Raw genomic sequence first — 27,798 nt, forward strand, 5'->3', positions numbered from 1 at the left:
AGCTATCATCTATCATTAAACAGATCTGTTCTTCTCTTCCTTCACTCCAGTCATTGGTCTCTTTGTATATTTTTAATTCAATTCCCTCTACTGTGTCTATTGTATAATTAGCATTTTTCTTTTATTTATTTATTTATTTATTTTTACTTATTGATGACAGAGAGAAAAAGAGAGAGAGAGAAAGATACAGGGAGAGAGAGAGAGATTTGTTCCACTTATTTATGCATTCATTGGTTGCTTCTTCTTTGTGCCCTGGCTGGAGCTCAAACCTGCAAACTGGGTATACTGGGGTTATGCGCTATAACCCACTGAGCTACCCAGGCAGGGGCCCATAGCAGTTTTCATACTTTTTCCCCCGTAAAGCCATGGAATTCTTTCATCAGAAAGAAAGCTTTAGTAAAATATATTAGGCTAGTCTGGCTGAAAGAGTGGGAGATAAAACTAGAGAAGTGGCCCAGAACATCCCCTGTGTATTACTATGTTTCAGCATTGGGGAGCAAGTAAGGGTTTCCAGGAAACGACACAGAGAGACTCGCGTACTTTGAATAATTTTTCTGGCAGAGATGAGGGATGTAGGAAACAGGATTTTGCCACCTCAAATGATGTCTCTTTAATGTAAGAATTATTTTAGGCTGATTATTTTTAAGAAACAAAACTGCAGGAAAAGCTTTTACCTCTCCCCCCTAAGTGCCTAGAAGAATTTCGATAAAGGAGTTATGCCTGGTCCTGGAGGAACGCTGTCAACAGATATATCTACAAAGAATACTGGCTAAGTATGGACAGGGCTTCGAGATGTAAGTCTTCTGTGTGTCCCATTGTCTCTGCAGGGCATGGCTAATGTTGGATTTTCCATCTCCATGTGAATTGCTTCTCTTCCCTTTGATGTCCCAGACACCTAACCCTTTCTCCTTAGCTCTGGATGGCTTCTAATTGCCTGACTGCCTGTGGGCCACGCATTCTTATGGAGCTCCCACTTGTACCAAATTAAATTTGATTTTCTCCTATTAATCTGTCTCTTGTCAATTTAATTCTTAGGCCAGCCAGAAGAACCTAGAAGTGTAGAAGGGAAAATCGCCCTCCCCAACAGGAAGATAGCCTGAGAGGGCCCAGATGGAATCAGAGAGACTGAGACAGAAGATAGGAGGAATATAGGCATATTAAGTGGGATGGAAGTAAGCTGCTTTATAATGAATCTAACCAAAAGTAACCTCACACAGTGGTCTGATCATAAATTCCTAATTGGGCAGGTCACGATGGGTCGTCACAGCCCAGGCTGATAACTTTTTTAGTAAAAGGCTTTGAAGTAAGCCCTGTCCTCTGCTCTTGTGCCTCTAATACACCTTTGAAACACCAGAAATAATTCTCTTTTCCAGTCCCTTCAAAGGGAGCACATAACCACCCCTACGGGAGAACGTAATTTTATTAACGATCCTGTACCTTGCTTTCTCCCACCTTCATGTAATCTTCCTTGTGCTCTTTCCATAATCCTAAATGTATAAAAGAAACTGCAAAACTGACATCTCTGAAGCATTTGAGATATTGGTTCCCAGCAATGTCATGGGTTTGGCTCAAATAAACTCAAAACTTCTCCATAGGTTTGGGTGTTTCTTACATGACAGAAGGAATCAGAATCATCAGAACCGGCTGTATGGATACGGAGGGAGTGAAAAAGAGGAGAGCTCCTTCCGGGCTTCAAGCTGGGGCAATTATGGACGCAGGAAGTCAGGGGCTGTCAAGTGCTGAGAGGAGAAAGGCAGGGGGGTAAACAGGTTTAGGGAGAAATACAATGAGTTCAGTTTTAAAATAGTGAGTTTGAGTGAGACATCCAGGAACTGTCCAGGTAAATAAATGAGGAAATTGGCAGTTTGGCTTAGAGACCCCTCATATGTCCAAGCCTATGTTATTATTTGCAGACCATTCTCAGGCTCTGTTTAGGCAACTGCTCCAAGTTCATACTTACAGTTTGTTCCCAACTGAATTGTCTACAGTCTTACTTTCTTCCAATGTATTCTGATTGCCTGCTACACTTGTTACTTTAGTAACCAATTCTCTCCTCTTTCCAAAGTTCTCTTGCATATCTGAGTTTTGGGTCTTTCTTGGCACTCAGAGAAAAAGGGAAGATTTTGTTCAGTTCCTTTGTTCAGTCATTTCTGTTTAGAATCTGAACTCAAAAGATTTAGAGGCTCTAGCTAAAAGAAATGGGGATTAATAGAAAATCATGGGTGCAATCTGGGAGAGGAAAGAGAAACTTCATTGCTATTGTTAAAAAAACTAATAGGTTCAGCCCTTGCTGGTGTGGCTCAATGGATTTAGTGCTGGCCTGTGAACCAAAGGGTTGCCGGTTCAATTCCCAGTCAGGGCACATGGCTGGGTTGCAGGTCAGATCCCCGGTAGGGGGTGTTTGAGAGGCAGGCACACATTGATATTTCTCTCCCTCTCTTTCCCCCTCCTTTTCCCTCTCTCTAAATATAAATAAATACAATCTTTAATATAAAAATAAAAAAAATAACTAACTAACAGGCCTATCATAGAGTCATTTTTGCTAAGCCATGGCACCAAAACAGAGTTAATAACTAATCTAATTGCAGTTTTAGCCTCTCCCACAAGTGGAATTTTAAACCAATCGCCAATCAGTCTGAAATTCCCTGAGAAAACACTAATGAGAAAACCTGCCTTATAAGACCCCCTTGCTTTCCTCTAGTATCCCTACCAGAAATAATCCACTTTTTAAACTTCTTAGTCCTACCCTCTTTCTACCTATAAAAACTTCCTATTTTGTACAGTGGGTTGGAGCACCCTACTAGTTGTTAGATGGGATGCTCCTTAGTTTATGAATCACTGAATAAAGTCAATTAAATCTTAAAATTTAGTTGGCTGAACTTGTAAGAAAAGAGGAGGGACTATGTGTGATAAACTGGATATACTGTGCTTTGTCTGGAAGGTTAAGTTTCCCTCTGCATTGTTTTCTGTTCCATTTCAATGGGGTAGTTTTCAAATTTGGGTTGAAACTTTCTTTGCCCCATTACAGTTTTATTTACCTTAATGTGTATTCTAGACTAAGTATTTGATGATAGGACAGTGGAGTGAAGTGTTATGCATAGAATACAAATAAAAGTTTCTTGTACAAAACTTAAAGCCTTCAAATTTCACAGTTCACTAGAAGGCTAAAGGAAAACTATGTAAATTTTAAAAACCTACACAAAAATTTCACTTTCATTTCCTCCCATCTCCCAACTACATACTGAAGTTGCTTATAACTCTTGGAGAGAGGCCACTGGGAGGGAGGGTTGCTGAGTGGTTGGGACTTCAGGCCCATCACCAGTATTTCATCCAGATCAACCTAATCTGTTTTACGTAAGCTTTCATTGAAGAAGGGTTCATGGCTTTTTTGAAGTGTGGAAACCACTCTGTTGTGTAACAGAGGGTGTAAGACATATAAAGAAATCAGCGACAGACAAGGTCAGAGTGAAGGAAGAAAAGAAAGCTGCTTAACAGTTGATGGGCATCCAGGTGGTAGTAGGGTGATAACCGAGGAAGTTTTCAGGCAACCTGAAGATGCACGGTAGCCAAATCCCTCAGCACTTCCAGGCAAATTCCTTACCTAGAGGAAGAATTCCAGGGTTAGAAGCTTCCTTGGGAAAAAAAGGGGATGTGACTGACCTCACAGAGGGCTAAGGCCCTCCAAGCCCTCTCTTAGAACCAAAATGAATGCACACATGCATGTTTATGGAGACAGCCACAAGGAATGTTAGATCCACCGACCTCGAGAACAAATGTCGGAGACTTTCAGGGATTCAAAGATGTTAATTTATTGGCCAAGTTTAACCTGCGCAGGGGCGATCCCTCCAGAGATACTGTGCCCACTGGGGGCTCGTCCAGGATTCGCGCCTAGTGCTTACAGCTAAGTCCTTATATACAGGTTATCAAGCAGGCGTTTTTGCACAGAGGCAGATTATTGTCTTACAGGGCCCACACTCGAGAAAAAGGGTGGGGTCTGACTCAACTGAAAGGGAAATTTTGAAACTAAACAATGGCAATCAACTTACAGGGTGTCTGCTAGGGTTTCAGGCTCCTTGGGGCTGAGGCCATTGTTCTTGTTCCCAACAGGAACTATGCCATGTGACAAGAGGAAGTTGACAGCTGTAATGTCAGAGGCAATGAATTGCACAAAGTTCCTTAAATGGGCTACAATTTTTCGACCAGTATTTTTCTCTACATCTGGAACAACTTCCCTCTTTTTCCTCAATTAGCTAACCTCTATCTATTTTTCTGTAACTGAACTCAAGCATTCACTGGAACAAGAAGCCAAATAAAATTTGGATTGATGACCCTTATTTGTGCTAAAAACACAATACTTGGACATAATTCTAGTCCATTTCCATGTTAATTTGCTTTTGTTCCCCCCAAATCCTAGCTCCTTAGAGGAAATGCACAACATCTGATCCTGCATCTTCAAAGCTTAGCTCCTCAATAAGTGCTTAATAAATGTCTGTTGAATGAATTAATTAACCCACAAGGCTTATACTGGATTCCCTTATTGCAATGCAGGCGGGATTCTGTACAGGTACTTACATGCACCCTTGTCTCAGGAAAGTTTTAAAAAGAAATGAAAACATGCTAATGCTTAAAGCATACGGGGGAGATGAAAGATGTAGTATTTTGAGATTCGTTTGTGTGTGTGAAGAAAGTGAAACAAAAGGGGATGGAATGTCTATCCTGTAAGAGATTAAGTGGATTAAGGTGTCTCTAATAAGATGCCTGATATAATTCACAACTAATTTATTGCAATTAGCAATGTACCGGGAACGGGGGAGGGGGGGCGGGGAATGACACAAAATTATTCAGTTTTGGATAGTGAAACAATGACCCCTATGTTGACTGATATAAATAACTAGTGTCTTGTATGAAAGTTATTTTCCTGAACGCATTTTCAAAAGTGTCCTCTTCTGCTCTCCTGTTTTTGGCAAATCAAACCCATCCTCGTTCAAATCAGACAATACACGTTAAAATCTCTGCCTTAAAGACTTGTTCAAAGATGAGTCTGGTGCTGTGGACTGAGGTCGAGTCCCTTCCTGGGAAGTGGCGGTAAACCCGACTCCCCAACATTTCGTGGGGGTTCAATCGTGCCGAGGCTGCAGGGGGCGAGCAGAAGCCCCCAGACCCAGCGAGTTTCCAGAAGAAGGATCCCAAGCCTCTAACCACCCCTCGGGAAGAACGGTTTCCCCTGGAGGGCCGCCGGCAGGGAAGACTATGGGTGTTCGGGGGGCCAGAACAGGACTCCCAACCACCCCGAATCCCTTTCACTACCTGGCCCGCAACCCGGAAGCAGACGTGGGCTGAGTGACGCATTCGGGTTGCAGTTCCGGGTCAGCCAGTTCTAGATTATCTGCAGCAACACCCCGCCCCCGCATTTCTGACCTGAGCTAGCTATGGCCAGCAGCTCTTGGTGCCCCGGGGCTGAGGTGGACACTGGGAGCGACCAGAGGCAGGTGAGGCAGGTGAGGCCCCCCGAGCGGCACGGACCTTCACTCTAGGCTTGGCCTCACTTCTTTGTCAGGGGCGGTTTTTTCCATTGAGGGGTCCTGTGTTCGGGGCCGCCCGCGGTTCCGTTGCTAGCTGCGCTGTTTGCTCCACCGCGTTCCATTTTCACGGCTCTTATTTTTTCACTTCAGTTCATCTGCAGTCTAGGCCTGCCCAGACGATGTCATGGTCAACTATCAGCATGCAACTGAGCGGCTCAGGGTTGGAGATAGCAACCCGGGTTGTGCTCCCCGCCCCGTCGCCGCTCGGGCACCTTGGACAAGCCACTTGAGAACCTGATTTCTGCCTTTGCAAAAACGCGCAATAATAACATAATAAGGCCTGGAATTCCAGTAGACCCGAGGGTCTATTGACTCGTTTTCTCTTGGTATTGGCTTTTCTTTCATGCGTGGCTCACGTGGGAGTCCTTAAAGCTTTTCGTACCGAGCTATGAGGACAAACGGAGAGGATACGAAATTGAATGCATGCTTTGCTTCCCAGTTCACCCTCAGATTGGGTTATTTTCCTTTTTTAACCCCAAACCAAAAGAATAACTTACGAAGTCTTTGATTATCAGAAAAAAACCCCAAATCAACCACCCACTCTCGTGCTCAAATTCAAAACAACAAAGGAGATATCCAGAGGAATATAGGGCTAGAGTGGGGGGTGTGGATTACCTGTTGAAAAGATTGAGCAGAGAAGATGATGCGCTTATCTTTTCACTTGTGACTCGTGTTCCAGAGTATTGGTGTACAGATATATTTTGCCTCAGTTGCGGACGGAAACGCTGAGTGTGGTAGCAAGGTTGGTTCCAGTCTTCACAATAATGTCTGGCAACCGCTAGAACACGGCGACTCTCTGCCAAGAGCATTCTATACTGTTCATTCAGGGATCCTTCATCCAGACAAGTAATGTTAAAGGCTAATGCTTTGTAAAGGAATAAGGAAAACTCAGGTCTTTAGCAAATGTACATTTATTGACTTTTCTTCCTTATTAACTTCTTTCAGAATGAGGAAATTGAAGCAATGGCAGCTATATATGGCGAGGAATGGTGTGTCATTGATGACTGCGCCAAAATATTTTGTATTAGAATTAGCGACGATATAGATAACCCTAAGTGGACACTTTGCTTGCAGGTATTTTTCCCCCTTCATTACAGTCGTTTAACCAGTTACAACATTGACTCTATATGATTGACTGCTATGGCATTTCCCTAATAACTATTGTGTGACTTTTTAAAATTGTGTTTTTGTTGTTAGCTTTTGTTAACTATTGATTATCTAAACACACGGGTAATTAAATCTCAGGTCATTCTCAAGTCATGCTTTAATTGGTAGTCTCAATTTTTCCTCTCAATTTTAATTAAAATACTCTTTTTTAAAAAAGATTTTTATTTATTTTTAGAGAGAGGGGAAGGAAGGGAGAAAGAAAGGGGGAGGAACATAAGTGTATGATTGCCTCTCAGGTGGCCCCCACTGGGGACCTGGGTTGCAACCCAAGCATGTGTCCTGACTGGGAATTGAACCAGAGACCCTTTGGTTTACATGTGGGTACTCAATCCACTGAGCTACACCAGCCAGGGCTTAGAGTATTCTTAATGTACCATTGACAGACTTGACTTTCACTTCCTTTCATTAGCCTGTCCATTTAATAGGAGAGGATCTAAACCTGGAAGATAGCTAACATTTAAGAGGAAGAATAGGTAAGTAATTTAGATGGTTCATAGAGTAGATACTCATTTCTCTATTAATTGAGAATTAGTTGTGGTTAGGATTAAGTAAATGAAAAAATCAATATGCTTTTCTGTTTTAATGCTTATTCTTTGATCACTGCCTATTCTTTCAACGTAAGAGATGCTAAATTGAGTTTTTGTCAGTTTCTGTTTTTATAGTGCTATTTTGAAAAGAAAGCTGTACCGTTATGTGTTAGCTGATAATGTATTTAACAGTATTTAATAGAATTTTTTTTAGTATTTGTTCAGAAAAATCCCTGGAACATATTATAATGGCACTCTGTTCATTTAGAGTTAGGGTATAATGACCCTATTTCAGTTTTTCTTTTCCTTCATCTTTGTCTTCCTCACCCTTATTTTCTAGGTGATGCTACCGAATGAATATCCAGGTACAGCTCCACCTGTTTATCAACTGAAGTAAGTTCTATTTTCTAAATTTATATTTTTTATAAAAATTATGCTTTTCAAGGATTGTTTCTCTGTTATATAATTGTGTTTATAAAAAACCTTTGTTGTCAAAATGTGTATAGAAATTAAAAATACCATTTGGACTCAGTATAGAGCATTTAAATAAAAATTTAAATTCGATAAAAACAGTGAAATATGTCACTTAGTATTTGTCTGTAGAGATGGGGAGGGAATGTTAGACAAACTAGTAATCTAGACACCATGGCCCGTAGAGTTTCTCCGAACCTGGCTCTGCCACAGGCCTACCGTGGTTCTTTGGCATGCCTCTGTCTAAGACTGCCTGCCTCCTGTGGTGCTTCTGGTGCTTCTGGTGCTTCTCCCTGCCATTGTTTAGAGTCATCTTCTCTGCAGCCAAAGCTTATTCATCTTAATGAGTCATGACCTGTTTGATTGCAAGTAACCTTTGGTTAATGTTGCCATTAGTGGGATTGGTTTTAGTGTGAGTGTTTTAAAACCATAGCAATAAAATTTGCTGTTCATAATGGGCCTGTGTTGTGCATTTTTATTTATTAAAAGTGATAGATGTAATTATAGAATGCTTGTAAACATAAATACCCTTTTCAGAAAAAGTTAAATTCTTTACAGTCCCATGGCAATCAGCTTATTTGTAAGAGTTGTTTTTGTGACACCAGTTAGAATACATTGGGAATTGCTGATAGTGTGGTAAAAACTCTGGATCTGGAAATTTAGATTCTGGAACCTGTTCTGCCACTTCGGTAAACTTGGGCAGTTTTATGACACCCTGTGAACTCACTCCTGTGTTTTTAAACCATATTTTAATTGACCGATATTGATACTGGCTTCATCATGGTTTCCTGGGAGTTAATGTCAATGAAAGCATTTTTGAACTGTATTGATTTAAGATAATATTTTATAAGATAACATATAATGAAAATATATCATTTTAAAACATAAAACTATTTGTGACATAATCCATAATTTATATTTGAGATATAAACAAATCCTCAGATAATCTTCTCTATTGTCTTTTTAAATTTTAGTGCTCCTTGGCTTAAAGGACAAGAACGTGCAGATTTATCTAATAGTCTTGAGGAAATATATGTGTAAGTGACAAGAGATTAAAAACTTGTATTAGTGATTCTGTTTTAGGCTTTTGTTCGAACTGTTATATGTTGGGGCCTTTTCCCAATTTTTTTAAAGCTGTCTTTCCATTAACAAAAAGAATGCACTTGAAGAGTCCTTGAAAGATTGCTTATATAATTTTATATATACATTTGCTATTTTAGGCTATGTTGAATGAAACTGGTAAAACCAGAATCCTAAGCATAATTATTTATTAAAATACTATGTAATGTGTGAAGTCTATTACATATACTGCATTTTTTTTACTGTCTCGTTAATTCAGCAAATGGTATGTAGCAGTCACTGTAGTAGATCCTGGATACACAGAGTTGGCAATGACAGAAATGGTCCCTGTTTCCATGGCATTTAGAATTACTGGTAGGAAAGACATTTCTTATAACATTGTAGAACTGAATGTAAACCTGCAGCTGTGATAAGCTCTGTAGAAGAAGGATATTAATCTGTAGTACTAAATTTGGAAAAAGATCTGACCTATTGCAGGAGGTTAGGGATGGCTAATTTGACTTAACAGCTGAGTTACTTAGGTGAAGGTGACTCCGGTGAAAGGCCCCAGCATGTGCAGAGGTTCTGTATTAAGGAGCCTGGCACATTTCAGTGCAGGGAGTGGTTGCATGAAGTGGGGAGAGAGAGGAAGGGAGAGAAGGGAGCGTGGTGGGGAAATGACCTGGAGAGGTAGGCGGGGAAGTCATACAGAGTTCTGGCAGCCACGTTAAAGATTTTTGTCTCTATCCTAATACCCAGGGAAGCAGAGAAGGGTCTTAAGTGGTGTGATGCCGTGATAAGATTTTCACTTTAAAAACACCTCTGTTTCTGTGTGGAGGTTAATTGGAAGAGAGCAATAATAGGTATGGGACATCAATCAGGCGGATGCAGTAGTCCAGAGAAGATATGAGTGATTTTGGGTTAATTTTAATGAGATACATTAAGTTAGGGAGACATAATGCTCTGGAATATCAGTTTTACTGTAATCCATGAATTGGTCAGTGTTGTTAGGTTGTGCGAGAAATAGAGCCTGGAGGAACTGGGTGATCTGATCTAAGTGCCTTTATTTGATGCTGTGCTGAGAGGCGGGCTGGTCAGGGTCCACTTCAGCACTGGGGGAAGGCAAGAGTGGAGTTTTTAAAAGAAAAGGTTCGGGGTTTGCGAAGGGATAGGGGAAGGGTTAGTCTCTTGTTCTTCTAGGCGGGTGCCTCAGGGTTCCAGGATGTGAGCCTGGACAGCGGGTCAGTTTGGCCACTGGCTACTGTGGCTGGCGCCAGTTGTCTGTTGCGTGCAGCGGGAGAGAGTTTTGATTAGGCCGAGGGCTACCAAGGCAGTCGGGACAACTGAGTCATAGGCAGTCCGGAGGGTTGGAAACCGGCCCGACTGGGTCATTAGCAGTCTGGCAGGTTGGGGGTCTGGCCTGACCCTTACATCCCAGGCTACTTTTTATTATTTTAGTGAGGCTGAGGGTAAATGGGTGAAGGTCTGTCCTCTGGAACTGCTTCCGGCTGGGAAGGGTCGTAGAGCCGACCCTAAGCCATCTCCATGAGCCGTGCTTGGGCTTGTTCTTGCCCTGGTTGATGATGTTGCAGGACAAGTACTGCCCTGATTTGTTTTTTGTACTGCCCCAACCTGGAAGATACAAACTTTACAAGCACTTTAAAGATATATGGCCCAAGCGTAAGAAGTGGGAGAATTGAAAAGAGGAGTCCCATGGAGAGGCAGTAGCCAGGTCATGCTGGGGAGCCAGGAACGAGGATTTATGGAAGGACTCAGATTCTTGATCTTAGAAGCAGACTCCAGTATACCCTGATTGTTTTGTTGGACCTGGCCTGATTTGTTAACGTAGAAACAGCACTCTTCTCTGAGATACAGACATGTTCCTCCCTCTTATGCTCTGAGTAGGTCTAGGGCTCCCTGGTTTTGGAGGGCTACCCCTGCTGTTCCTAGAGTGTAGCTAGGATTTCCCCTGTCTTGGTAAGTGCCTCTGCTGTTTCTAGCGGTAACTGGTAGTGCATACCTAGGGAGGTGCCATCTGCCACAGCCTGGTCAGATGGGGGAGGGGGTATGCATAGGGAGGGGGAAGAGAGTCCCCAGAGGGGTCAAAAGATGTTTCTGCCAGGGCGCTGGTAGCAGATGGATGCTGCTGGGGAAGGGGAGAGTGGAGAAGGATTTGGTAGGTGGAACAGGTCTGGCATAGGGAGGGGCGCCTGCGCAGCTCACAGAAGGCCTGGATGCATGGGACCTCAGTCCACTTGCCCAGATGCTGACAGTAATTTTCAAGGTCTGTGAGGATTTGAGGGTCAAGTGTCCCATTTTCTGGCCAAATGGACCCATTATGAAGCTTATGTTGAGGCCAGGGCATGATACAGAAGAAAATAAGTCTCTTGGATTTAAGGTGCATTTCTAAGCCTAGGTCTTTCAGACTTTTGAGCAGATACCCCAAAGGAGTGTTGCAGGGAGGCAATGATTGGCCCTCACCCTTTATGGAGAATAAGATTTGAGGCGGGGGGAGGGAGCAAGCCCAATCTCCTTATGGTAGGACAAACAAGGTGGTGTCCCGCCTTCCTTCTCACTCCCAAGGGTCCAAGACCTGGCAGACAGTGACTTTGACCCAGCACTGGGATTTTCAAGACGTTGTCTAGGACAACAGCAGAACAGAGAAGGAGAGTGGCCAGATGAGAGAGACAGACATACGCCTTACCCTAGTTCATTTCAGCGGTGTGGACGCAAAGGTCAGGCAAGTGGGCTTCCCCAATCACGGTCCTCCCAGGTTTCGGCACCAAAATGTTAGAAATGTGTGAGAAATTGAGGCGGGAGGAACCGGGTGATCTGATCCAGGGGCCTTTGTTTGATGCTGCACTGAGAGGCAAACTGAGTTGGGGTTGACTTCAGCACCGGGGGAAGGCAAGAGTGGAGTTTTTAAAAGAAAAAGTGTGGGGTTTGCGAAGGGATAGGGGAAGGGTTAGTCTCTTGTTCTTCCAGGCGGGTGCCTCAGGGTTCCAGGATGTGAGCCTGGACAGCGGGTCAGTTTGGCCACCGGCTACTGTGGCTGGCGCCAGTTGTCTGTTGCGTGCAGCGGGAGAGAGTTTGGATTAGGCCGAGGGCTACCAAGGCAGTCGGGACAACTGAGTCATAGGCAGTCCGGAGGGTTGGAAACCGGCCCGACTGGGTCATTAGCGGTCTGGCCTGACCCTTACAGTAAGGGTTGGCATCTATGTTCTAGGCGGCTGCTCCACTTGGTGCTCCTTTTCTGTGCCTGAGAACTAGACCACGTTTCTTTTCCTCCTAAAATATTTGACTGAAAAGTGATGTGATACTATTTGTTTCTTCCTAGGGGAAATGTGGTCTTCCTTGAGTTCCCAGGTTTGCACTAGACTCTGGAAATAACCAAGAATTGGGCATTCCAGTAGGGGACACCACTTTTAGTGATTCCATTGCCCTCAGCATTTATGTGTTTTTTATTTCCTCAATTAAATGTTTCCTGATACCTCTTTCTAACCTTATTGACCACTCCAACTTTGGTGGCCCCAACAAACTTCTTTCTGTAATCCTTTCTGGTTATTTACCAGTTTATCTCCCCTGTTAGAGTAAGATAACTATATTACAAATTTGTTCACCAGTGATGTTGTAATTGTTTGTCATGTTTTAGTACTTAACATGGCCTCTGTAAGTTGGCAGGGTTAAACACTTCCTCTTTCTTGAAAATCTTTCCCATGCTTGGTTTCTGTCATGTTAGTTACACTCATCAAGTTATCCTGTTACCTATGCATAATCTCATGCACCCTCTTTTCTCTATCCAAAAAGTCCCTCCTTTGCTAAGAGATATGCTCCCATAGGACACAGCTTACTGTTCTCCCTATCTAGTTAAGTTGAGCTATTTAAGAATTAGGAAGCATTAGTCCTGGCTGGTGTAGCTCAGTGGATTGAGTGATGGCCTGTGAACCAAAGTGCGGACGGTTTAATTCCCAGTCAGAGCGCACGGACCCCGTCCCCAGTGCATGAACGTGTGAGAAGCAACCACACACTGATGTTTCTTTCTTTCTCTCCCTTCCCCTCTCTCTAAAAATAAAATTAAAAAAATCTTAAAAAAATAAAAAAGAATTAGGAGGCATCAGAAATTACAAAGTAGTTTGTTCTAAAGATAGAGTGTGGTTCATACTGTTTTCTTTACTAAAAGTGCTGGAATAACCAAAGTCCAGTGATACTGTTTTCACACACATGGTCTAAATAGAAATATGTGTTCTGTTTTTTTTTTTAAAGATTTTATTTATCTTTTAGAGAGGAAGGAAAGGAGAGAAGGAGAGAAATATCGATATATGGTTGCCTGTCATGAGTCCCCTGCTGGGAACTGGCCTGCAACCCAGGCATGTGCCCTGACTGGGAATCGAACCGCAATCATGTGGTTCGCAGACCTGTATTCAATCCACTGAGCTACACCAGCCAGGGCTATGCATTCTGTTTTTGAAAGTTTTGTGTGACAACTTCGAACTGTATTTTTCCATAAAATTCCAGCAGGGGGCAGCTAGTAAAAACTATTGGTCTTTGAAAATTAAACATATTAAGGTAAATGTATGAATATAGTTCTTTAATATTTATATTTTCATTATGTTCTAAAAAGTATAACTATCTAGATTTTCATATTAATTTAGCATCATTTTGACTGTTAAATTTGATTTTTGCATAGATAGGAAGATGAATTATAGTTTGTTCTTATGTAGGGAGGTAAGAAGTCGGAAAACTTGTAGTTTCTTGGTTTTTCATAAACGTTTATTGATTATCTCCTATATGTTGACACTGTTATGTGTTTGGAATTAAAAAAATAAGAAATACATGTACCAGTACAGTATTGTGACATAATTACTGAGAAGTTTGGACCAAGTGTAATAGCACTTTTTAGAGTATTTAGTAACTAATATTCTCTGGGCATTTGTAAAGGCAGGTCCATTGTGAAGGTGACTGTTGAGCATAGTGTTTGCCATGTGATTAAAAGAAGAGTTTCTGACAGACGGAAAATGCATGAGCAAAGTCACGTAAATGGGAAGCAACCTGGCATCCTCAGAGATTGGCAAGTAGTTTTAGATGCCAGGTATATAAACTGAGGTTTAGGTGTTAGAAGAAAACCAGTAAGCTGGGGTAAGGAGTTTGGGCATTATCTTGTCGGCTCTAGGAGCTTTAGGCAGGGGAATGATTCAATCAGATTTGTATTGCAGTGTGGAGAATGGGCTGTGAAGAGTTGGAAGGAACAGCGTAGGAGGAGCAGTCAGTAACTCAGGAGGTGATGGAGGCCTTTATTAAGGCAACAAGAAGGCCGATGGAGAAACATGGTCAGTTAAAGAAATACTTAAGAATGTAAACTAGGCTTCGGTGATTAGATAGATTACGTTGCTTATCATATCTTATTTTTGTTTAAATATTTTGCATGTGGATATTTTGAATATATGAACATAATTATTTTAATACAACCAAAGGTAAATAACATTTCAAAATACTTAGAACAACTGATGTTAAGAGAAAATGAAAGGTATTAGAATTTTTTTGTAGTATTTGAATTTATGGTGGTACATTTCAAAACATTTAATTTTAAATCCAAGAAAATGATCATTTAAAATTCTTACCTGCTCTTCACATTTTGATGTATCATGGAGTTTTAGAGTTAAAAATTGAAGAGTGAGGCTTGTCAAAGCAAAAATTGCGCCAAAGTTGAACTGGCAAACAAGACTCTTCAAGACTAATATTGTATTAGGGGCCAAGGGAGAGTGGCCAAAACTCAGTCTGAACTCAGCCTCCTGAGACCAAAGGGAGGAAGATTTTTAAGGGCTGGGATGAGCTAGTAGGAAGGTCCTGAGGGGAGCGTGGTCAGTGAGATGTGTCTAGCAAATGAATTTTCTTGTTATTAGGCCATCTGTGTTTGCTAATTATTGCTCAGCAGAAGTTAGGCTCCTGTCTTCTCAGAGGTGGGGAGCTAGGGGCTCCGTCTTCCTTGATGATGACATCTCAAAAGGATGGCTCCCAGGTCCTCGAGAAAGACACGCCTGGGTTGTAAAACTGACAAGAGTCTTCTAAAAAGATACACATGTATCCTAAAGGAGCAAAGGGTTCATAACAACTTGCCTGAAGAAAGGTTCTAAGAAAGGGGAGATCACTGCCTAGAGTCAGGTGCTGCCTGTCTGAAGTCTGTCACACTGAAGTTTTTGTCCTTGAGATCGTGTGACATCCTTGATTGCTTTCTCATCTTTAAAACGAAGGTAATAGAATAATGTGAGGATTAAGTGACATAGTTCATGTAATGTGCTTCAGCACTATATAGTAACAGCTCTCATTAAAAGAGTTGTCTCATCTAATTTGGTCATTTTAAAAATGAGATGATGGAAATTCCAGAGACATCAAGTGATTGGTCTAAGGTCCCTACCACTTAGTGCGTGTTCACGATTGCTTTTACCCTTATGTCAACAAATATAAACATTGGAAAAATAAAGATATAAAAACCAAAGCCACATGTAAAAGTAGAGTCACAAATAACTTTGTTTTGATCATTGTGAATTGGGTAGTGGTTATTTAAATATAGTTATTCACAAAATAGCTCAACCAAATATCAGTTTCTAATTCAGCTTGGTGTTTTATTCAATTTGAAACAATTTTTGTTTCAGGCTTTTTATATTTAGATACTTTACTGTAACTGAACTTCATAAATAAAAGCTTGACGTCTCACCATGTAACAAGTAGTTCTCAGATGTTGCACCCTGAGAGTCCTTGGGATTTAGCTGACTTCCTCTGGACCTGTTGGGGCGGTGCCGGAGGGGTATGGGAGGAAGGGCTCCCAGCTTTTGTGTGTTTTAATGTTTCTCATTCTGCTGGGGGTTTCATTAAAGCAGTGGCAAAAGTTGGAAAACCAAGTCCTGGTGCATAGATAAAAGATAAGAACAAACTACTGTCACAAGAGAAAACACAAATCTAGCAGTAATAACACCAGATATAAAAGTAAAACACCATACCTGGTAGAATTTTGGGGTCCAAGGGAAAGAATAATTTTCATTTTTTTTAGAAAACCTTTCACACACATTACAAATTCCCTACACTGGATGTCGGTCAGTCTCGTTAAGCACTGGGGAAGAAGGAAGGTCAGCCAGTGCCGCTGGGCGGAAGTGCCCTTGTGTGTTGTTCTTCGGGAGGTGGGAGGCGTGGTGGGGGGTGGATTTGAGGTTAAGGTTTAACTTCTTTAGTGTCTGGAAATGCTACTTAGTGTTACAGTTCTTTCAGGGTGTATCTCCTCCCCCCAGCCCCAAATCTGAATGTGAATGTACATTCACAGAAAGATGATTTTTTTTTCTCCCACTGGATGGTTCTAAGGATTAAGTGAATTAAGAAAGCATTGTTTACATGTCTTCTATATAGTAGGTGTTCAGTGAACACTAGATATTAGTATTACAATTTTTAGTGATAATGATGTGAAGAATTCAATAGAATGAGATTAAGACATGGAGAGAATTATATGCAAAAGCATAAATTTGTAAGAGTAATGATTACAAACACAAATAAGGACCCAGTTTTCTCCTTTATGGTGCTACCCCTAGGGCTGCCTTTGTTGCTCATTTATAGTACTGCTTGGTAGGCCCTTAAAGATTGTTAAGTGAATTATGACAGGTTCATTTAAAAACAAACTACTGTTGTAAAGTAAGAAAAGATGCTCTAAACCTCTCTTTCATAGATCTCACAGTGCATGTGGCTTTTACTGCCCTAAAGGCACTGCTGCTTGATGGGAATGCTACCTGGAGAGGGCAACCTGGGCTTTGGGGCACGTCTGCATTCACGTTCTAGCTGTGAGCTTCTTACTGCTTCTAAGACTGTCTTAGCCGAGTTAACTGATCCCTCTAGGTCTGTCTTCTCGTTTGTACAATGGGGAAATAATACCTACTTTATTAGACAATTATGAGTGTTGAATGTGTTGATACATACAATGTGCTTTGGGCTTAGTACACACCCAATTCATTTTCCCTTTCCCTGTCTCTGCCCCGCTAAGTCTTACTGAGAAGAGAGGATAGGAGTGGGAATTGTTTAAAAAAAAAAAACAAAAACAAAACTCAGCCAATGCTCTCAAGTTTTTAAAGACGTTTGCAATTGACTTTTGCTTCCTCTAAGAAGACAAGTTACCAAAGAACACAGGAGTATTTTAGTGGTAAGGAGTTATGGGTGAGATAGGGAGGGTTTCAGTGATTTGAAAAGTATTGTTTTCCTTCTGTATGTGTGTTTTCAAAGTTCCCTTTGGACGGTGCTGATGAGTGGTAATAAAGAGAAGTAATGATTTCAAGTGAAGGTTTTAGAGGAAGTTGGTGAGATGTTATGAAGTGGCAGGGTGATTTCTTTACATCTTACCTAAAATTAGTGTCATTCCCTAAGGAGTAGACACTTGGGCCTTTATTTCATTGCGGTTACAGTATTTAACACATCCACTCTGTGGACATGAACCAAGGCACCTTCTTTTTCTCAATGATGCTTTGAGATGGATTCAATTATCGGAGGTAGTCAGACATTTTTTGGAACAGACATTTTATTGCCCAAAATGAATCAATTTGGGCAATAATGTTTTGTCAAAAAAATGAATATAAACTTGTTGCATTGATTGATTGGTTTGTAAATTAACTCTCTGAGGGAGTTCCTCAAATGTTTGAATTCTTTGTTGCAATAAGTACACCAAATAATAAATGTACCAAATAAGTAGTTTGAATTGTCCAAAAATTTAGGGAAGCAAGCAGTGACTGGATACTAACATTGAGAAACTAAATTGTATTTACACTTACATAATTCATCCAGGTCAAGTTCACAAATTTTCTTTCTCTTCTTTGGTTGTAACACTTTTGCTTATTTTAAGCAATCAGTGTTAATTTCGGAGCCAGTTAGAATTGTTAATGTTGATATAAACTATACTAAACACTCATCCACAAATGTTAGTAAATTTCATGATTTTATAAATTTTTTAAAAGGCATGGCTAGATGCATATAATTCATTAGATTGTGAATATGTCTGTATTTTTTCGAATTTGAGAAGGAAATTTTAAAAAATAACCTTTTCTTCCTTGAATCTTGTTTAGACAGAATATTGGCGAAAGTATTCTTTACCTATGGGTGGAGAAAATAAGAGATGTTCTGATACAAAAATCTCAGATGACGGAACCAGGTAGGATTGCACATATATCAGTGCCATTTTAACTTACAGTGATTAAATGTTCACATGGATATTCTAATTGAAATCTTTAATGAAAATCTGTGTTCTGTTTTATGATTTACGTATGATAAAATGTAAATTTTTTTAAAAAGTTCATTTACTCGTGTACCCATGGTTCTTTATATAAGGTTTAGCTTTTTTGGTTTAATATTATAGTCTTATAGAAATAGAATTTTATGATTAAAGAATTCAGATCAAAAAATTTCTGCTTTGACTATTGTTAAGCTAATATGTACCATATAACATTCTTCATGCATTATTAGACTGTATAAGATAGGCATTAGCTTCAAATCAGTATAATGTTTTTAGAAAAAGAACTTTGAAAAACATACTGACTGATATTTAGGATATAAAAATTGACTTTGAAAATTGATTTTTAAAATTGAGGTGTAATAAATATGCTATAATTATTCACCCTATGAAAGTGTATAATTGAGTGTTTTTAGTATATTTCAAACTTGTGCAACCATCACCACCATCTAATTTCAGGACATTTGAAAGTTGATATTGCTCTATGATTATTATTTTATTGACTCATCAAGTGTATGACAACATGGAAATTTCTGTTGTTTCCTATTTATTTTGCTAGTCTTTTGTTTTATTTATTACAAAGACCTTTTAGAGGAAAGTAACTCTATTTAATCTAATTTTATTTCCCCAAAGCTTCATTGTTATCATTGATAGAATGGTTTTCAATTTGAAAAAAATACGGAAAAAAACCCATTTGTTTATTTACAAATGTTTTAGAAGTTTATTTTAGAGAATCGGTTATTAGGACTTCCTTAGCCAGTTCAGTATACATTTAAAATTGATATATAATTTTTCAGAGAATTTTAGTATTTTTTTATAGAAGCAAATGTTTTTACTGTTCCCATTAAAATGAAAAAGTAAATGGTAATGAACACATTTTGTCCATGTGACAATCTTTTTTGAAGGGTTTTTCTTAACTTTTTGTGATCCATCAGTGATTTTATAGCATTTCAGAGCATCTGTGAGGAGTGTAGTCTCAAACAAAATTGATTTTTGTCAATCCACCATTGTAGTGCGTGGAATAATGACAAAAATGGAATGTATACCAGTAAAAATTTAGGACTCTTAAAAAAAAACTTTGGGGTCACTCAACTCTTAGGAAATTTAAAAAAATTATTGATCTTGAAAATATTTTCCCTTTCCCACCTATATCCATAATTTCGTTTAGTCACTCTTCAAATTTTTGAGTTATTGATTTGTTTTATACAATTTATACTGTATAAAAATTTTGTTTGAAATGTTTGATCAAAAATTGGCTTTGTAGACTTTATATTAAAAGGGGAGGATTAGTGATCCTGAAGAACTGGTACAAGCTAGTGATCGATCAGGCTCTCTCCCGAGAATTCTCCTCCCTGGGGGACACACTTGACAAGTAATTTATCTTGATTATAATGTTAATCTTCAGTAGAAGTTTATTGTTTATTATTTCATATTGTTTTTCTATTTTAGAAATATTAAATTTAGAAATAATTGTATACAACTACTAACAATTTATAACAATTTGGAACTGATTTTAGAATTAAAGGAAAGTTGCAGAAATAGTACAAAGAGTTTATGTCTCTCACTCTGCTTCCCCTAATAACATCTTACATCACCACAGTATAATTGTCAAGAACAGGACTATAATAATAATGACAGAGCTTATTCAAATGTGGGGGCGACTTTCCTTGAAAGTGCCATGGATGAGAGTAAACATGACAGAGATATGATGTGATCTGCTTGGGGAAGAGAGGTGGCCAGTTTCCAGAGGAAAAAGGCCGTCGGCAGGGGCAGTTTCTCAGGGGAAAAAGGCCCGAGCTCCCTCCTCCATAGCCTTTTATTGGGCTGTAATACACAGGAATACAGGGCAGCAAGGATCAAGTAGATAACATTTCAAAGAAATCTGAGGGCTTAGAATGAGTCAGAGTCTATCAGGAACAGAGTTTTAGGGTTTCCTGCTCGAACCCTTAACATATGAATGAAAGCACTCTTAGCAGAGCAGATTTCACAGGTTTATCAGCAAGTCTTTGTGATGCCAGATTTTCCCCCAGGACATGCTCTAGCAAGGCAAGGAGATGCACCTCTCCCCAACAGGTATTCAGGCTTAAGGAGATTAGAGCCAGGAAGCGCTTCTCCCAGAGGTCATGGGGACTCGGGCTTTGTCAAAGCTAGGGGGCGAGAGTCCATTGCTCCTTGTTGCAGCCCCCGCCCCCCAGTCCTTCCATGAAGACCTCTCAAGTGATCGAGTCTGGCTTAGGTTGCCCTCCGCTGTGAGGGGTCTTACCTGTCATTGACTTCCGACCAAGCTTTGGGGGCAGGGAGAGGAAACTGAGGCAGCATTTGCTACCAGGGACAAGCTTTGTCTCCTGCGGCTCGCATTCCAGAGGTAGTCCCTCACCCTTAGCCACAAGGAGTCAAGATATAATTCCTAGAACCTGGCAGAGTGGTCTACAACATTCAAATTTCACTAATTTTTATACTTAAGTTCTTTCGACTTTTGTTGGATCTGGTCCAGGATTCTATGGCACATTTAGTTGTTTTTTTTTTTTTTTTTTACTTTCTTCTAGTCTTTAAACAGTCTCTCAGTCTTTTTTTGCCTTTTGTGACCTTTTATGACTTGACACTTTTGAATGCAGTGATCCACTATTTTGTAGAATGGTCTTCAATTTGGGTTTGTCTGTTATTTTCTTGTGTTGGAGTAGGATTAGGCATTTTGGCAAGAATATCACAAAAATGATACTATGTTCCTCACAGTACATATCAAGGAGCTCGTGATATCGGTATGGTTTGTTTTTGGTGATGTTCACCTTGATCCCTTGATTAAAGTTGTATGTGCCTGATGTCAGCCCTGCAAAGTCATTGTATTAGTCAAGGTTTTCCAGAGAAACCGAACCAATAGTGTGTGTGTGTGTGTGTGTGTGTGTGTGTGTGTGTGTGTGTGTTTAAAGAGAGAAAGAGAAGGAAGAAGAGGGAGACTTGATTTATTTTAAGGAATTGGCTCACCAGATTGAAGGGTCTGACAAGTTCAAAATCTGCAAGGCAGGCTAAAGACCTTGGTAAGAATTGATGTTGCAGCTCAAGTCTGAAGATTCCCTTTTCCTATGGGTAGGTCAGCTTTTTTCTGTTAAGACCTTAACTGGATGAAGCTTATTCACGTTATGGAGGGCAGTCTACTTTACTCAAAGTCAACTGATTTGAACTTGAATTCCATGTTAAGAAGTATCTTACAAAAACATCTAGAATAGTACTTGATCAAATATCTGGGTACTGTGACCTAGCCAATTGATATATGAATTCTGTTACAAAATTACTGTCTTCTACAAAAAAAAATGGCATAAAGGAAAGAACAGATCAAAGCTCCAGAAAAAATACAACTAAGTGATGAAAAGATAGCCAACCTATCTTTAAAAGAAAAAGATGCACAGTTCAAAACACTGATAATTAGTGTGCTCACAGAAATGGTTGAGTATGGTCACAAAATACAGGAAGAGGTGAAGGCTATGAAAAGTGAAATAAAGGAAAATGTACAGAGAACCAACAGTGAAGGGAAGGAAACTGGGACTCAAATCAATGATTTGGAACAGAAGGAAGAAATAAACATCCAACCAGAACAGAATGAAGTAACAAGGATTCAAAAAAATGAGAAGAGGCTTAGGAACCTCTGAGCCAACTTTAAATGTTCCAATGTCTGAATCACTAGAGGTGTCAGAAGGTGGAGAGGAAGAACAAGAAATTGAAAACTTATTTGAAAGAAAAATGAAGGAGAACTTCTGTAATCTGGCAAAGGAAATAGACTTCTAGGAAGTCCCGGAAGCTCAGAGAGTCCCCAAGAAGTTGGACCCGAGGAGGAACACACCAAGGCACATCATAATTACATTAGCCAAGACTAAAATGAAGGAGAGAATCCTAGAAGCAGCAAGGGATAAGGGGACAGTCACCTACAAAGGAGTACCCATCAGACTGTCAGTGGATTTCTCAAAAGAGACCTTACAGGCAAGAAGGGGCTAGAAAGAAGTATTCCAAGTCATGAAATCCAAAGACCTACAGCCAAGATTGCTTTATCCAGCAAAACTTTCATTTAGAATGGAAGGACAGATAAAGTGCTTCTCAGATAAGGTCAAGTTCAAGGAGTTCATCATCACCAAGCCCTTATTATATGAAATGCTAAAGGGACTTATATAAGAAAAAGAAGATGAAAAATATGAACAGTGAAAGGACAGCAAACACACAGTTATTAACAACCACACCTAAAACAAAAGCAAACCAAGAGGACAGCTAGATCAGGAGTGGAACCATAGAAATGAAGAACACATGGAGGGTTAGAAACAGGGGGGTGGGAGGAAGAGAAGGGGGGAGAAGGCACAGAAAATAGCATAGATGGTAGGTAGAAAATAGATAGGGGGGAGGGTGAGAATAGAGGGGGAAATATAGAACCTAAAGAACTTGAGACACGTGGTTATAAACTAAGGGGGGGAGAAGGGTGGGGGAGGGAGTGTGCGGGTGGAGGGGAATTAAGGGGGGGAATAGAACAACTGTAATGGTATAATCAATAAAATATATTTAAAAAAAAAAGAAATGTTAAAGGGACTTACCTAAGAAAAAGATAAGGAATATGAATGGTAAAATGACAACAAATTCACAGCCATCAACGATCTAATCTAAAAAAACAAAAGCAAACTAAGCAAGCAACTAGAACAGGAATAGATACACAGAAATAGAGGTCATATGGAGGATTATCGGTGGGCAGGGGGTTGGGGGAAAAGGTATAGGGAATAAGGAGTATAAATGGCAGGTACAAAATAGACAGGGGGAGGTTAAGAATAGTATGGGAAATGGAGAAGCCAAAGAACTTAAAATGTATAATGCGTGGACCTGAACTAAGAGGTGGGAGAGTAATGGGGGAGTACAGGGTGGAGGGGAATAAAGGGGAAAAAATGGGACAACTGTAATAACATAATAAAATTTATTTAAAAAAGAAAAAACCAAAAATTTAGTATAAAGCTAAAAAAGATGACTATCTTTTCCTTTGTAGTTCGTAAGTATCTTGGGGGTGGTACTTTGAGGATATGCTAGTATCTTATTCCATCTTAAAGTTTTGCTCACTAATTTTAATATTCATTAGTGCATCTGGTCAACAATATTTATTACAGTATGTAGGTGTTTGCCTAATAGTGATTTACATTTGATTCTTCTACATTTATTAATTGTAATTATATTGTGAGGAAGAGCTTTCTTTTCCTATTTATATTAGTATAAACTCATGTATTAATTTATTACATGGAATAAAATTTCATACTGTCATTATTTTTTGCTCAAATAAAAACCCAGGTGTGGGTTTTAGGAGCTCCTTCAGGTAGGCTCCTTTGTTCTTTGGATAAGCTTCCATCTTTTTTTGGACAGTTTTTAAAAATCTCTGAAATTGCCAAATATTTCAGGATCAGTTTGTTTTATCCTTGCTCCAACCTGGAATCAGCCACTTTTTGTAGAATCCCTGGTTCCTTCTACTGAAGAATGATATTTAGAGACCAATATTAATAATTCTTAAGTATAATTTCTTACTGCCTTTATAGATCACTCTTAATGTTTCGTATTCACATAGACCCAGATGTAAAGAAGAAAACTGAAGAGGAAGGTGTTGAATGTGGAGGTGATATCCTTTCAGCATGTCCACCAGTTAAAGCATTGGGTTTTGGTAATAGTCAAAATCAAGCAGGTATAATATTACTAACTGGTGTCTTTTGAGGAAAGTGGGATGGTAGCATTATGAATTGTTTTTGGAATGGCTTAGCAATTTAGTGAACTCCCACATGTTAGGAAATAGTTATTCATTTGCAGAAAATTGAGTTAATTTTTTCCTTTCCTCGTGGCCATTTTGGTGTTTCCTGGGTATATCAGAATGGTGAGGAAAAAATAAATTTCATTTATATTTTTAGGGTTTTTTTTTGCTCCTTTCTAGATTTTTGAATTGGTGATGGGAGAAATTGAAACTAAGAAAAGCTGTGTTTTCAGTTAATCTGTTAATTCAGACAAATCTTTTAATTTCAGTTATCTATTAATTCACATATATTTATGTTTTGAAGTTCTCAGCTGTCTCCTGATTTCTCAGAGTTAAATTTTAGTCTATACTAAACAAGTAGATACCATAATTGAAAGTACAAGGCTAGTAAAATGTCTTTAAGATTTTAGTTTTTGCTTAAGCAAATTTATTTCATAATATAGTAGTGGCATTCAACTTATGAAAGGTGAATCAACTCTATGTTAATATCAAAAATACGTTGCATTTTAGTATTTTAAAATTTTGAATGATACCATCAGTTTCCTCAAGTTTTTTACAAAAATATGATAGACCAAAGGGAACATTCTCTTTGACGGTAAAGAGTTTCCCATGCCATTGTACTGTAGCTTTTAACCAGTGCTGTGGAGGTTTAAAGCTCTTGCGTGGTGTCTCAGGACTAGTGGAAGGGGGTGGAGAGGGGTGAGAGAGTGGCTAGAGGATCCAGGACTCCTACTTCAATCTAAGTAGCTTCTGTTTTATTCATTTATATCTTTGTAGATTTGGCGTAAGATTTCCTTTGGGAAACAGGAGCCACTACTAAGAGAGTGAAGATCACAGTCATAATAAGTGTCATCCACTTTAGGTTGCCCTTAGTACTGTACTAGTACAGTAGTCACAGTCTGTTCAAGAAGAGGACACTGTGGGGGGCAGGTAAAACATTCGGCATAAACCTGGATTTTTGTGCTTGCCCTGCCACAGACCAGTGCAGTGATTTGGGGCAAGTTCGTTAAAGCTCTCCAGAAATATTTTTACACATGTTAGTTGAAGTATTTCATCAATTGTAAGGCAAACCTACTTGGTAAGATTCAACAGATCAGTGAATAGAAATAGGTAAAAATTTTAATTATTTTTTTCCTGAATAACTTTTCATCCTGAATGATGTAGGTGCAGCAACCAGGGTGGTTGGTAAGTTTCTCCTTTTTTAAAAATTGAATTTATTGGGGTGACATTGGTTAATAAAATTATAGGTTGCGGGAGTACATTTCTGTGATATACATCTGTGTATTGTATTGTGTGTTCACCTTCCCAAGTCACGTCTCCTTCCATCACTGCTTATCCCCTTTTACCCTCTTCTACCTCCCCTACCGCTATTAGGGTTGGTAAGTTTCTCATCAGAGTTGAGGGTAAATTAGTGCTTCTTAAACTTGTTGAAGGGGCAGAATAACTGGAAATCCCAATACCCTATGGAATACCAATTTGGTGTATTACTGATACATTTAATTGAATCCTGTGCAGTAGGAACAGTTTTATTAGCAGAATATATTTTGTTACAGTTATATAAAATAAAGTCATAGGTTTCCCAACCCTGAGCTCCATCAACAATAGAATGGGTAAATAAATTATGGTATATTAGCAGCTGTCGATCTTTTTAATCTCAGGACCTCTTTATACTCTTAAAAATTGTCATGTGAATTTATACTACTGCAACAATCCCGGATTTGAGTCCCAACCTGCCACTTTCACTGAGTGACCTTGGCAGGTGAGAATCATGTTAAGTCAAATAGGTTTATGTGCCATATATTTGGAAACTCTTTACTTAAAATTATAACATAATTTTAATAGGCAAGTATTAATTGCCATTTGGGTTGATTTGCCATGTAATTTACATTTCTTTCTCAAATGTCCCCCTCCACATGTATCATTGCCAATTGTTTTAGTATTTGAATGTATGAATTTTAAAAATGAAAGTAATATAACTCTTTAAATGTACAGAAACAGAGGAATTACCTCCAATCGATCACGGCGTTCCCATTACAGACCGGCGAAGCACTTTCCAGGCGCATTTGGCTCCGGTGGTTTGTCCCAAACAGGTAACTTGCTGTGTCCTGCTCACTCTGGGGCTGTTTTACCAAAGTTATCCAAGTAAATGGTTTTTGCAATAATATCCCTATTTTTACTGTTACTAATAGTTTAATTTTGATTTAATCTAAAAATTATTTGCTCATTTTGCTACCCCCAAATTACTGTGAATCATGGTAGATTGGTTTGTTCATCTCTCTTTCACTGCTTTTAAAATTGTATATAAACTCTGATTGGGGTTTAACCTTCTAGTCGATTTTCAAACAAGAAAATTACTGTGCCTAATAGTTTGTTGAATTATTTGTCCTATTGTATGGATGTTCTCGAAAACCAAGTATGTTCCATGGTTGCCCGGTGGAGGGATGGTGGACAGACTGGCTGAGCCCATTCTTTCCCACCTGAATTCCTTTTCCTTTCTGCTTCTTGATCTTGCGTGACTTGATTTCCACCAAAGGATATCAAATGGGAGACTTTCATTTAAAAACTGTATTCTTCGGTCCTCGTCTTTCTTATTCTCTTTTCAACAGAATCATTTTTTTCTCCCTTGCTACTGTACTCTGGCCTAGTTTAAACTTTATTGATATAAGGGACAATTTTAATACTACCTATAAAGTTAAATGAACAAAAATACAAAATCACATTAATTTAGATAGGTTTTAAGGATTGGTCTCTTCCTTTTGGTCTTACAGCTACTCTATCCAAGTTCTTCAGAAGTCCTGACCCGCAGGGGTACAGTTCTTTGTGCCAGGCTTCCCTTGCACCCTCTCTTTTAGTCTCAGGAAGAGGCAGTTCTTTTCTTCATTGACTTGTGGTCAAGATAACAGCTTTTGGTGCACGCTTCTGGGATTTTCTCTCAAGAACCCTATTTTGCTCTTGGCCATTGCCCCTAATCTTATTGTTAGGGTCCTTCGTAGACATTCTGTTCTGAGTCTCTTCAGCCTGTATCCTCTGTCTATTTTTTATTACTATCACTTAGACTTATAGGATCATAATCCATAAAAGTGGAAATAAAGCTTAGAGGTCAGTGTCAATTTTTTATCAGAAAACTGAGCACTTGAAAGGTTAAAAAATGATAAGCATAAAATTTTATAGTTTCTGATCCAAATCAGTCTTCCTGACTCCAACTCAGTCTTCATTGCTTCTAGTATTTCTTCCGTACTCCTTGCCAGTTGCTTTTCTACACAATCTGACCATGTGTCTTCCATCCCCCCTCACTTAATCCTCGCAGGTTCCTGTTGTCTGGGAGGAAAAATCTCACAGTAGTATACAAAGTCCTTTGTGATATGTCCCTGGCCTGATGGTTACATCATAAACCTTTCTCTTTTATGTCCTTGCTAGGGTTGCTAGATAAAATCCAGGATACCTAGTTAAATTGAATTTCAGATGGACATTGTTACATGGGACATACTTACAATGAAAAATTATTTGTGATTTGTCTAAAATTTCACTTAACTAAGCATTCTTTATTTTTATATGCTACATCTGGTACATCTGCATATGCTCTCTCCTCTGAATGTAGCTGCTTCTTCCCGCCCCGCCCCTCACCTTTCAATGCGGAAAAACTGCCATTTCTCATTCAAGATTCGGCTCGTGCTACTTCCTCTGTCAACCTTACGTGACTCCCTGAGAGAGTTTTAGTTTTATAACACTTGGAACGTACCTCTATTGTGTGCCTAGCAGACTGGACACGTAAATTTGGTAAATTTTCAGAGCTCATTTTTAGGAATTTTCATACTTACATTTAAAATTTCCTATGTGGGGAAAAATATTTTATGTCCAAGAACTCTAGGCATGGTTAGTGCTAAAATATTTGTTGATAATTGGTGTTCAGAAACCAGGGCTTTCATTTTTATGTCAGTTGTGAGTACCAGCTTCTGCCCCTGAAATGAGGAGAAAACTTTGGAG

General features: G+C 39.4%; 1 protein-coding gene across 6 annotated transcripts in view; it reads left to right on the top strand.

The window, feature by feature from the left end:
• The first annotated feature begins 5,376 nt into the window (after positions 1–5,376).
• The window catches only part of IMPACT (impact RWD domain protein), a 30,911-nt gene continuing 8,489 nt past the window's right edge, over positions 5,377–27,798 (top strand). For 4 of the 6 annotated variants that reach the window (XM_037032135.1, XM_037032161.1, XM_037032179.1 and 1 more), the window contains exons 1-8: positions 5,377–5,489; positions 6,528–6,656; positions 7,617–7,669; positions 8,722–8,784; positions 17,896–17,981; positions 23,638–23,751; positions 24,979–24,999; positions 25,807–25,904. In XM_037032135.1, the coding sequence (XP_036888030.1) occupies positions 5,430–5,489; positions 6,528–6,656; positions 7,617–7,669; positions 8,722–8,784; positions 17,896–17,981; positions 23,638–23,751; positions 24,979–24,999; positions 25,807–25,904 (624 nt within the window). In that variant the 5' untranslated portion in view covers positions 5,377–5,429. Of the gene's footprint in view, positions 5,490–6,527; positions 6,657–7,158; positions 7,223–7,616; positions 7,670–8,721; positions 8,785–17,895; positions 17,982–23,637; positions 23,752–24,978; positions 25,000–25,806; positions 25,905–27,798 lie in introns of those variants that run through there. The other 2 variants (XM_037032169.1, XM_037032144.1) reach the window with 2 other exon arrangements.

The sequence above is a fragment of the Sturnira hondurensis genome, unplaced genomic scaffold (assembly GCF_014824575.4).
Source record: "Sturnira hondurensis isolate 20B ecotype Veracruz unplaced genomic scaffold, ASM1482457v3 Scaffold0001872, whole genome shotgun sequence".
NCBI lineage: Eukaryota > Metazoa > Chordata > Mammalia > Chiroptera > Phyllostomidae > Sturnira > Sturnira hondurensis.